The 12870-nt window shown below is 43.3% G+C and overlaps 1 protein-coding gene across 2 annotated transcripts in view; it reads left to right on the top strand.

The window, feature by feature from the left end:
• fam184ab (family with sequence similarity 184 member Ab) overlaps positions 1-11540 on the top strand; it is a 123262-nt gene extending 111722 nt beyond the window's left edge. The window contains exons 19-22 of one of the 2 annotated variants that reach the window (XM_072362661.1): positions 1038-1155; positions 2422-2526; positions 5032-5282; positions 10592-11540. In XM_072362661.1, the coding sequence (XP_072218762.1) occupies positions 1038-1155; positions 2422-2526; positions 5032-5282; positions 10592-10673 (556 nt within the window). In that variant the 3' untranslated portion in view covers positions 10674-11540. The remainder of the gene's footprint in view (positions 1-1037; positions 1156-2421; positions 2527-5031; positions 5283-10591) is intronic. The other variant, XM_072362662.1, reaches the window with a different exon arrangement.
• The last annotated feature ends 1330 nt before the right edge of the window (positions 11541-12870 follow it).

Genomic DNA, 12870 nt, shown 5'->3' on the forward strand with positions numbered 1-12870 from the left:
CAGCAGCAGACAGCTGCTTCTGCAAGACAAGATTAACAACAAGCTGTTGAATAGCTGGCAACCAGTTTGAGCCAGATATGTTGTTTTCTGTTGTAAACACATTGTAAGTGGATGGATGGATGGATGGATGGATGGATGGATGGATGGATGGATGGATGGATGGATGGATGGATGGATGGATGGATGGACGGACGGACGGACGGATGGATGGATGGATGGACAGATTGATAGATGGATGGATGGATGGATGGATGGACAGATTGATAGATGGATGGATGGATGGATGGATGGACAGATTGATAGATGGATGGATGGATGGATGGATGGACAGATGGATGGACGGATGGATGGATGGATGGAGAGATGGATGGAGAGATGGATGGATGGATGGATGGATGGAGAGATGGATGGATGGATGGATGGATAGATGGAGAGATGGATGGATGGATGGATAGATAGATGGAGAGATGGATGGATGGATAGATAGATACTTTATTTATTCTTATAAATGTATACTTGTGAGATCACTGCCTGTTCTGATCTGGAAGCTTTGCATTTGTGGGGATAAACAGGAATTCTGCAAAACTCCAAGAAAAAGGATATTTTGATGCAATACTTTATTATGGCCTTTATTTTAACACGTCTTGATGTTTTCTTAAGCTTACCCAGGTAGTTTGTAATGAAATTAAGGGAATGATTGAAATGGAAAAACACTTTGTTCATCCCAAAGGAAAGCTATGTTATGTTGTGGCGGTTTTTCTGTCCTAAATCTGTATTTCAATGTAGAGTCGGCTTGAAACATCAGTTGTTACAGAACTAAGCAGCTCTGCTGTTGATGTCAGCATGCAGCCACTAACCGGTTTTTATGATGAGACACCATATAAAGGCCCAAATCAACTACTGTAAATGACTCCTGCCTTTTTACATGATATTTTATATCTTCTTCAGTATTTGAATGAGTTCAGATGTGTTGTCTGTCTGATTTTAAGCTGTGTCTGTGCAGAATATTTATTCTGTTTGTATTTTGGTGTCTTCAGGCTGGAAGGAACAGAGGAGAAGTTCAGGAACAGAGAGAGTCGTCCTGAGGATCTGCAGGTCATCGCTGAGCTGAAGGACATGGTCTCTGAGAGAGAAACTCTGGTCAAAAAACTGGTGGTAAGTTACTGCTGATGATGTCGTTACTTAGGCAACAGGATCAAATGTTTAAGTCTTAAACGCAGTCATTCTTTTCATGCATGTGAGACGGGTACGAGCAGAGATTTAAAAAGTACATTTGACCTTTACTCCAGTAATAGTACGTATACCTTTATAGAAAAGTTAACGTAGAAGTTTTGATGAACCTGTGAAGGAAATGTGAAAAAGTACATTTCAGGGTTTGCCTTTAAAGGTCAAATCTACCCGTTGTTGCAGTGCAAAGCTCATTAAATCTCAGAATATCAAACTTTCTTACTTGAAATAACCTCAAATATTTAACTTAAACAAAGGATAACTCTGCTCTGAATCAGCCCCATCTGCAGTGTCTGGGTCCCTTTTGTCTCTTGTTGCTGACTTTTCTGGTTGTGCACGTTATATTAGAGTCTCCCATCTTTGTTTTTATGTGCTATAGATGCTAAAAGGTGACATCATTTCAACATGCACTGTTCCATCCATATGGGTTGAAACGCTGCAAAATTATGCCAAATAATATAAAGAATAAATCCATTTTTTCCACCGATCACATTAAAGCTGAAGTAACAAGCCAAAGTACAAGTGAAGAATGATAATTACAGAAACCAAGTGGATTTATTTCACTAACCTCCTTGTTAATATAGGCTCATCTCATCTCTGCAAAGCATCCAATTAAAGTCGGTGTAGTCATGAGGAGCATCTCATCCGAGTCTGTAGAATCAAACAAACAGTTAATGAACAGGAACTTTTAACCTGGTCCGAACGTCAGAAACCTTCAGACAGAATGAATTCGCTGTTAGAAGCAGGACCAGATGACTATAGATGAGCTAAATTCACAGTTTGTTACAAACCAGACTCACTTTCTGTCTTTGGAGCCTCTCAGATCCATCATTCTTCGTTTCTTTAACACTCTCGTTTGGTCTGTCAGGGACACTTTGGTTCCACTGAACAAATCACATGAAGGTGACTTTATAAAGCAGCTTCCATTTTTCACCGGCCGGTCAAGTCATTTTGGTGTCCAGGACTGCATGAGGGGAAAAGTTTCCATCATTAAGTGGCAGGTCCAAAAGAAAGAATTTGATTCTTTGACTCGCTGCTTCTTTTTTTTTTTGCAGTTTTCATGAAGGTGTGTTTCCCACTAGGCAAAATTCTGCAGACAGAACTCATTAAATGTGTGATTTTTGAGTCCTTTTACACTCCTTTGAGTCTCCCGCAGCCTCGCTGGCTGTCAGCTAACATGATTTTCTCCTCCAGGATGATAAGAAGTTCTACCAGCTGGAGCTCGTCAACAGGGAGACCAACTTCAACAAAGTGTTCAACGCCAGTCCTAATGTAGGAGTTATCAACCCGCTCATTAAGGTAATTCCCAACATCCTCCAACACACCACACTGAGGGGAACTGTGTCTGTGGCTGCATTTTACCACATGGCAAAGATGATATCCACTGCAAATCATTTCACATCCATCAGCGCTGATCAATCAGGGCAATCAAATCTGGAGTTTCAATAGATGTGCCACAGTGAATCATTTTCACATGTCACTGTAGCTGCCAGTAAGAGACGAGACGGTTACTGAAGAAACGGGATTAAACTGGTTAAACTGAGCCGTTTTATTCTGCAGCAGCACAAAAAAATCATGATCAAACCAGAGGAAAAAAACACATTTACTGTTTTCACCAAAACGGTGAAAGACGACATGTTTAATACGACTGATGGGATGTTTTTTATGAGATTGTGATGCTGTGAGATGAAGTTCTGTGTCTCATTTCTTTAAAGCAACAGAGCAAAATGTGAAAAATGTTAAAACAAAGTGCTCCCTCTTTCAGTTCTACGGTTTTACTACAACATCTGGTTCCCGCCACGTCTTAAATTACGACGACATAGAACATATTCAGTGTGTTATTAATTATTCAACAAAAACTAAGGAAACATGCAGAAGCAGTGTGGAAAAAACTGAGTGCATTACTGCTAAGTAGCAGCCAGGTGCTGCTTATCAAATATACTGGATTCAGCAGTTTGCTGCTCTGCAGCATTCAGGTGTGTTTTAACACGATGCCAAGGAGGAAAGACACCAGCAATGATCTTAGAGAAGCAGCTGTTACTGCCCATCAGTCTGGGAAGGGTTATAAGGCCATTTCCAAACTATCTGGAGTCCATCATTCTACAGAGAGAAAGATTATTCACAAGTGGAAAACATTCAGGACAGCTGTCAATCTTCCCAGGAGTGGACGTCCCAGCAAGTTCACCCCAAGGTGAAGAAGCCCAGAGCTACATCTCAGACTCTACAGGCCTCAGTTAGCATGTTAAAGGTTAAAGGTCATGACAGCACAGTTAGAAAAAGACTGAACAAGGATGGCTTGTTTTGAAGGGCTGCAGGAGAAAGCCTCTTCTCTCTAAAAAGAACATGGCAGCACAGCTTAGGTTTGCAAAGCTGCATCTGAACAAAGCTCAAGACTTCTGGAACAATGTCCTTTGGACAGACCAGACCAAAGTGGAGATGTTTGGTCCTAATGCACAGCAGCACGTTTGGAGGAAACCAAACACAGCATATCAGCACAAACACCTCATACCAGCTGTCAAGCACGGTGGTGGAGGGCTGATGATCTGGGCTGGTTCTGCAGCCACAGGACCTGGGCACCTTGCAGTCATTGAGTCCACCATGAACTCCTCTGGATACCAAAGTATTCTAGAGTCAAATGTGAGGCCATCTGTCCCACAGCTAAAGCTGGGCTGAAACTGGCTCATCAACAGGACAAAGATCCCAAACACAGCAGCAGATCTACAGCAGAATGTGTGAAAAAGAAAAGAATCAAGGTGTTGCAATGGTCCAGTCAGAGTCCAGACCTCAGCCTGACTGAGATGCTGTGGTGGGACCTTAAGAGAGCTGTGCAGAAACCAATGCTGCAAACCTCAATGAGCTGAAGCACTGCTGGAGAGAAGACTGGCCGAGATTCCTCCAGAACCATGAGAGAGACTGATAACGTCACACAGGAAACCATTACTGCAGCTCACTGCTGCTGAAGCTGCTGGATCAGGGGTTCACTTAGTTTTTCACACTGCCTCTGTGTTTTAGTTTAGTTTTTGTTAAATAAATGATGAGACAGCGTCACATGTCATGAGTTGTTGTTCATCTGAGGTTCATTTAACTCATTTTAACACCTGGTAGGAACCACATCGTTTGTTCATATCCTGATATTTTTGTGTTCTCGTGTATTCTAAAAGTCTAATGTTTAACCCCTGGGATTGAAAGAGGATGTACTTTCTTTCAACGGCTAAAAAAAAGCACCCGCATGCATATCTTCAGACTTCTTAAAGCCAGCTGCACATCGATAAGTCGACCCGTCAAAGCAGAAACTTCTAATTTCAGCACATCTGGTGAACAGGTCATTTTTCAGTGTGTCTGAGTTGAACAGCATGATCAGATTTAAGTGTCGACTCCATCCAGCGTGTGTGTCGTCACGTGTTTTTGTTCCTGTGCACATGTTTGTACACGGCATCACAATGTGTGAGTGGTCTTCCTGACTGTTTCTCCAGCTTTCCTTTGCTTTCCAAGCCATTTGTTGGAGTGGGATGTTTCCAGCTTTGACACATCTCTTCTCATTTGAACTGTCATTCTGCTCAGAGCTTTCTGCTCAGAGTCTCCAGATTGATCCATCCTCTCTGCTTCGATCAGCATTTGATAAAAACCAGTTTAGCACGCTGCTCTCTCCTGTCTCTCATCGACCGGGCTGTTGCAACCTCTCGAGCTCTCCCTGTGCTCCATCTGCCCTTTCCCCCCTCCATTTTATTATTATTTTGCTTTAAACTTCCCTTTTGCTCCCTTTTTGACCCCCATGCCCCTCCTTTTCTTTTTGTTTCTGTGTAGCAAAAGAAAAAGAATGAGAAAACAGCAGCCAGCAGATTCAGCACCTCTCCCAATCTCAGGGCTCTGGAGGCGGCAGGTATGGGCGTGGTGGGCACAGGGAGTGGGCAGCCCCCTCAGCCCCCACCCCTGCCCCCTGCCCCGCCCAGCCGCTTAGAGCCCATCCCCAGCTCCCCCCTTCACCACCTTGAGCTCAACTCCAACAAACCTCTTGCCCCGCCGACCCCTCCCACCGAACCCAAGAAATTCATGAGGTGAGACCCTTCAGCCGACAGGCAGCAGCTCGCCGCTGCTCGTCCAATCACAGACCTCGTTAGCTGGAGGTTAACGTACTTTTTGACTCTTAGCCTGAGGCGCACCCTGAATGTAGAAGCTGTATTTTACATCTTAAAAAGATAAAACGCCAGAGAAGGAAGTCTGAGTGAGACGATAAGAGGTATTTTTCACACTTTCATCCTGTCCTGCCGAGTCGAGCCCTTCGATAAACCTAAAAAGAGCATGAATGGGTGCAAAATAGGAGCAACAGCTTCTGATTGGTCTCATACAACCCAGTTTACTGCAGGCCATATAAAAGAAAACCTGTGTCACTGTAACGTAACCCAGTTAGTGAGGGATATTCTGCCTCATTTAGTTTGATCTGAGCAACACAAACGTCTCCAAATCCAGAGCGGCAGTGTTTTAATGCAGGCTCGCTCACAGTGGGGAAACCCGTCATGAACGAGGCTGTGGCCTTAACAGAACCCCACAAACCGCTGTGGTACTGGTCCTGAGAGTGACCCTGGCTTAGGAGAGTCGGACATGGAAGCATGCTCATTAAATCTGTTAAACACACGTTTGCTGCCATGTTTTGGGCTTTGAAGTGAGCAAAAAACAAAAAACTACCATCCAAACTCTTGTTTTAACATTCAGAACTCACTTTGAGTAACATTTAGCTTCATTATTTATACAAAAAATGGTTTCCACAGCAGTTACGGAAAGCTAACTCTGGTATTTGATTCATTTATAAACTGTTTTTGAAGAAGTCACAACATTTGGTCGTTTCCTGTCGGTTAAAACTGTATTTTTACTATTTTATCACATTTTAAATGCTAAACATGATGTGATTATTGAGTAAAATAGTTGTTTCAGCCTTTCACTACTTCTGTGACACCTTTTTCACGGTTTTCTGTTTGAAAATCACAGACAAAATGAGCTAAAAGGGCTCAATAAACCCTCTGCATGGCAGCTGTCGCTGCTGTGCTCCAGTTATATACTGTACCCTGGGATTTAGGGGCTGTGTTGCTCATCGCCCAGCTTTGCTCTTCATGAAGAAGATTTAGCGAATGATTAATCAGAAACACTTGAAGATGCTTTTGTGCCTCCTAACAGGGCCCGAGTTGCTGTTCAACACACAGCAGCCGATCCTCGCTCGACTTTAAAGGACGCGGCTGCGTTCTGCTGCAGCACGTTTGAACTCTGAGGCTCTTTAAATAGACTTTATAAATACCTAAAGAACAGCATTATGAGCTGAACGCCAACACAAGAGTCCCATTTGCGGCTGAAGCTTCAAAGAATGGCCTTGGGATGCAAACGGGGCATGTTTTACCTTTTCCTCGACTGCGTGTCCATCAGTCTGAACATGTTAACAGTCTGCATGCTCACTGGCTTCTCTTCTTCTGCTCAGGAAGTGATACAACTCGCTCGTAACTGTTGTGGTTTTAAGTTGTTGCATTGTGTCATTTTGTGATTCTGTTTCTTCATCCTCATCTTCATCTAAATATCAGCATGTTGCGCTGGTTATTCTCATATAAAGCAGGTCAAGTCTCCTCCTTCCTTTCTGAACAACAGCTCAAATCTACAGTCCAATAAATGTCTCTGGTTTCTCAGCGTGTGTGTGTGTGTGTGTGTGTGTGTGTGTGTGTGTGTGTGTGTGTGTGTGTGTGTGTGTGTGTGTGTGTGTGTGTGTGTGTGTGTGTGTGTGTGTGTGTGTGTGTGTGTGTGTGTGTGTGTGTGTGTGTGTGTGTGTGTGTGTGTGTGTGTGTGTGTGTGTGTGTGTGTGTGACTGCCAGGATCAGTGATGTAACATGCTTTCTCACATGGATACACGCAGTGTGTGTTGTTGCATGGCAGAAGGTGTGTGTAGCATGTGTGTGAGTTTGTAAAATGTGCTGCATGTTTTGCTGCCGTTTTTGTCCAGAATGAGACGAGGGGGCTGCTCCTTTTTTTGTCCACTTCGACCTTTTAAAAAAAAAAAAAAAAAAAAAGCTCCTGTTGGATCAAATCATCCGTGAAACGAACACATTTCACTTCTTGCAACATGTTGAGGCAAAGAGTCGGTGTTCAGGTCGGAAAACGGCAGCTTTTAAACGTCACAATGCAATAATCGTGAGAGAAACTGAAGGATCTGCGGCTGCTGATTCAATCAAACTTTATTTGCATAGTTCCTGCCAAACAGGTCAAAAGCCTCACAATCAACCTCCTTCACAGAAAGAACTTTAGTCGGAGTGTTTTTACTCACATGGTCACTTAAAGGAAGAAAAGCTTGCTTTAGTGCTTTGTCCCGACACTGATGCACACACAACAGCAGATAATGAGCATTCAGAAGGATTTCCTTTTAAGTGTGGTTGCTCTCAGTCTGAATGGTGGAAATCGGACGAAACGGGGCCACAGCAGAGCTCAGTGGTTTGAGCAAAGACTTCAATGATTTAACATCAGTTAGAACATCCTAAAGTTCAGGTGTGTGTGTCTCCTTCCTTCAGATAATGACTCGGCATTTTTTAATCTGTTTAACAAAAAAACGCAGTTGAAATTAGCTTGAATCACTTGACTTTGATGGAGAATGGTGTGTCCTGGTTGCATGAAGCACACCTGCAGCACGTATTACTCGACATGAATTTAATTGGATCATTTAAACACGTGCACCCCTCTGAGAGACATCAGTTAGATAAGCGTCAGGATGTCGGAGCCTCCATGATGCATAGAAAGGTCACGTCATCTCTCCTCCTTCCCTCTGATTCTCCCTCTCTCTTGTCTTCTTGTTCCTCTGACCTTGATGTCGTCCTCTGCTGATCTCTTTATCATCTCTCCTCCATCATACTTCCTCCCTTCTGTCTGTACCTCCACTCACATTTCACCTCCTTTTAAACCTGCACCTCTCGATCCAAAGCTGTTTATTGAACGTTGAAAACGTGTGTGGAAGTTATAGATCCAAACATCATAAAACTGGAACCTCAGAGACTGAACGTGACCATGTGAGGTACAAACACGATTCATTTGGAAGGTAATTAACTTCCTCCAGGATTAAATATACCAAAAAACAACCATCCCAAAGTTTTAATATCACCCTGGGGTTATGGGGCTGTTTGTTTAAGAAGTTCCCAATTAAGCGAGCAGAACTGGCTCCAGTAGATGTTTGTTTTTAAGAGACGCAGAAACGCTCAGCCTAATTAGTTCCAACACGAGTCGGAAAGTAACCGCAGCTTCTTTTAGTCGTGGGAATACTATCGCTGACATTTCCCTTCAAAAACATCCGATTAACAACGTGTGACTGCACAGCCGTGCACACTGTAGAATATATCAGGGCATGTAACAGAGCGCAGCCTCATGGGAGGAGTTTACATCTGCAGGAGCCGTTCTGTTAGCTTAGTGCTGGCTTTCAAAGAGTTGGAGCAGCTGATTGGATGAAGCATCCATCAGCATTGCAGGTAAACCATAAACTGGCAGCTATGAGCCATAAGTTGGCTGTAAAAGACCAAAAATGTAATTCTCTCTTTAATTTAACTCTTGTCCAAACACGGTCACTTTTGGCTCTAAAAGCACCAAGATGGTGGCGTCCAAATACCAAACTCTGAGCTTCAAAAGGCTCGATCCACAAACCGGTGGCTTATTTTACCATAGCTGCATTCCCTTCTTATACTGAGGCTTTGGCTACAAATGGGTCATTTTCATGACTGTGATTGAATCGTCCAAGATTCAGAGTTTTATAGATGATTAAAGACAGATAGGTTGGATAAACGTAACCACTTTACATTGAAAAACTCCTTTCCCACAACAGATCTGTAGACCTGGATCAGATGAACAGGTTATCTGAGCCTTCAGCTGAGAGCTGGACTTTCCCCCGACACGGGACAGAGTGCAGCTGTAGAAATTAGAAAAGAGAAAAGTTTGCCACAAAGAGGCTGCAGCACGGAGAGTTTCTGATATGATGATATGATTTCTGAGTGTTTAAGGGAAGAAGACTAAAGTGCCTCGTCGATTACAAGCCAGTCATTTATTCAGTGTGAAGCAGCTAAAAGAAATGGAAACATTAAAGTTCATCTTGAGTTTGATGGCAGCAGCACGTCTCAGAAAAAGGTGGGCCGGGTCCATGTTTCCCACTGCGTAGCATCCCCTCTTCTTTTAACAACATCTGTAAACATCTGGAACTGAGCAGACCAGCTGCTGGACCTCTGGGAGAGGTCTGATACGGGACTCCAGCTGCTCAGCTGTCCTGGACTGCAGGCAGGATGTGGTTTAACTTTGTCCTGCTGACATATGCAAGGCCTTCCCTGAAGAAGACGCCGTCTGGGTGGGAGCAGATGTTGCTCTAAAACCTGGATACCTGGAGCCTTTCCAGATGTGCCAGATGCCAGTTCCACAGGCTTTGGAACTGAGTGCTGACAACAAGTCTCTCGGAGTTTCGGTCCAGAGAAGACGGCAGTGTTTCTGGATCATGCTCACATGTGGCTTCTTCTCTGCCTCACAGATGTGGGTGTTACGGTGAGCTGGGTTACGGTGAGCTGGGTTACGGTGAGCTGGGTTACGGTGAGCTGTGTTACGGTGAGCTGGGTTACGGTGAGCTGGGTTACGGTGAGCTGGGTTACGGTGAGCTGGGTTACGGTGAGCTGGGTTACGGTGAGCTGGGTTACGGTGAGCTGTGTTACGGTGAGCTGGGTTACGGTGAGCTGGGTTACGGTGAGCTGGGTTACGGTGAGCTGGGTTACGGTGAGCTGGGTTACGGTGAGCTGGGTTACGGTGAGCTGGGTTACGGTGAGCTGTGTTACGGTGAGCTGTGTTCACAGAGAGTGATTCCTGGAAGTGTTGCTGAGCCCATCCAGGACAGAATCAGGTCTGTTTTTAATGCAGAGCTGCCTGAGGGCCTCAATCTTCTGATCGTGTCATGTTCTGTAGACGATGGCGCATTCAAAGTCGACTCAGTTTTGTTTTTTTTGCCAGAGTCTCTGCCCATCTGAGAGTCTCTGCCTCTGTAAGGTGCTCTTTTTTATTTCTGACCCGATCAGTTGCAACGTGTTCCTCCTCCTGCTTCTTTCTCAGCCTTTCGTTGCCCACTTTCCAACTTTTCTGAGACGTGTTGCTGCCATCGGGTTCAAGCTGAGCTCCAAGTCTTCATGAAACAGGAAATGTTCTTGTTTTCGATGATCTGTTGGCAGTAAAATGTTGGTTTCTGATATCTGTAAACCGTTGCATTCTGTTTTAACTGACGCTCTCCTGGAGCTGGGCTTGTAAATGTGCCTCTGACATCCTGACTTGTCGGCTTGAGTGTAACGCTGCTCTTGTTGTTGTGCCTTCGCACCCCCGCCTGAAGCCCTCCTGAAACGAAGGACTCCGCCATCGACCCCGCCGACGCCCAGCGCCAGGAGTGGTTCGCCCAGTACTTTTCCTTTTGATCGACCACAAACCTGCAAACACGAGGATTCAGCATGTCAGCCAAACTTTGTTTTTAAAAAAAACCCTAAAAAAACAGGAAAAAAAGAGAAAAATGTTAAAACTATTTGTTATTTATTGTCATTGAAGGTTCGGGATCAGTTCACGTTAGAGTCAGTCGACTGAAGCTGTAATTTGTGGTGTGAGGATTAAATCTGTTCATGAAACGCACAGAACTTGATGTCATTCATTTTCTCTGGTGGTGAAGATGTGAGGATGAGTCACTTCCTGTTGTTGACTGAGGGGGAGACCGAGTTGAACCCGATCCCGACGTCAGACGCCATCACTCTGATCCGATTCGATTGTTTGATTATCTGATTGCTTCACTGTGGACGAGTTTCTCTCTTAGTACAGTGACAATCGGTATGTTTGATGTTTATTTCATCTCATTATTTAACTTATTTTGCAGTTTCTTGGAACTAGAAAATAACGAGTGGTGCGTTGTCATGCTGCTAAATGCCATTGTTGGGTCAAAGTAAGAAATATATCTAAATATAAAGAAGTATATGGTAGGTTATTGTGCTCTCTGTACGTGGGCCCACCGCATCTTAGACTAGGAGAGCTGATCTAAGAGCAGTTTGCCTCCTCATGTGTGGTGACGTTAACACGGACCTGATCCTAGATCAGTTGCGCTTCTCTGATATGCTCCATGAATCCAGGCTCTGAGTTTAGAACGGCACCATCATGGCCAGTTTGTTACAGCTGCATAGACGTTTCAGCAGCTTTTGGTAGAATATTAAAACCTGTTTGTATGGTTGTCTGTCGAAACACAGATATAATGATGTCTCACCAATTTTAAAAACAAAAATAGCATATTTTATATTTATATTATGACGTGTATGCTTATTAAATAATTATTGTGACATTTACTCGTGTTTGCTTGTCATTTATTTGACTGAATCGCTTTTCTTTTATTGGGAAAAGAACTGAACATGATCGTGAAGTTGAGTCTATTCTGAGCTCTTAACCCAAGTTATCCCAGCTGGAGCTTATCGAGATGTCTGGAAAGTTTGACTTTTTCCGTCTTTCAGTCCCTGTGACCGTTCAGGGTGATTTAAAGCAGGCGACAGTGGAGGAAACATCCGGGTCATCAGGTGAGTTTGGGCCCATTATTCTGCAGCAGTTTGAATGTGGAGCAAAATACTGAGGAAATAAAACATGAAACAGCAGAGATAACAGACAGAAAAGGGACATTTTTCCAAGGTTAAACGTATATAAACGGCATTTATTTTTATTAAATTAAACCAATGTAAAGATTTGTAAATGATTTAAACTCTTTATTTAAGTTTAATTAGAATAATTAAATCATTTAATCCTGTTCAGAAACATTTTTCAAATAAATTCAGGACGTTTTGCATAATACAGTAAAAGTTGTGGAATACTTGCTGAGGGTCCAAAGTGTTCACCGTTTTGTGAAAGACTAAGACTATTAAAAAGTGTTTTACACTACAGAAAGAAATGGGTATAAACACGATGTGAACCAAGAAAAGGAAGAAACATGGCAAATCAATGTGAAAAACAGCAAGAAAAAAGGGTAAAACCCACATTTAAAGTTAGAAACGTTGCAAAACGGAATCATTTAACCTGCAAATCAAACACAGAAACAAGAAGAAGAAGAAGATGGTTTTACAGTGTGGAGGAACAACCGGTTGACCTGAATCAGGAGACTTTGGGGGTCCAGCTGGAGCATCGGGAGGTAAAAGTTCTCTGATGTAATGTGGATCCTGACTGTTTAAGGCTTAAATTAAACATACATTTACCTTCAGACATTAAACGGGTCTCCAGAGCAGCTCTTTCATCGGCAGAATATTTACCAAATCAGAAGCATCTTGTCCCAAAGTGGAGCTGAAAACCTGACAAACGGAGCACCTTTTTGTGTGTTGATCCCATCCACATTTCTCCCGTCTCAGCCTCTCTGCAACAACTTGATTTGTGGATCTTTCTTCTTCATTATGTGCCTTTGGTCTGTAAAAAACTGGATTGCATTTCAAATGCTTGGAAAGGGCTGTTTAGACTAAGCTGAGTTTAAAAACAGAGTCCTGGCTTAGACTAGAGTAAAGAGGTGCAGGAGTCTGAGTCTCTGATGGTTGGAAAGATAATGACTGAGTCATCAAGTATCAGTTAGCAGTCTGTAATGACATCTAAGTTTTAGGTAAATGA

The sequence above is a fragment of the Leuresthes tenuis genome, unplaced genomic scaffold (genome assembly GCF_036924035.1).
Source record: "Leuresthes tenuis unplaced genomic scaffold, fLeuTen1.0.hap1 SCAF_13, whole genome shotgun sequence".
NCBI classification, from domain to species: domain Eukaryota; kingdom Metazoa; phylum Chordata; class Actinopteri; order Atheriniformes; family Atherinopsidae; genus Leuresthes; species Leuresthes tenuis.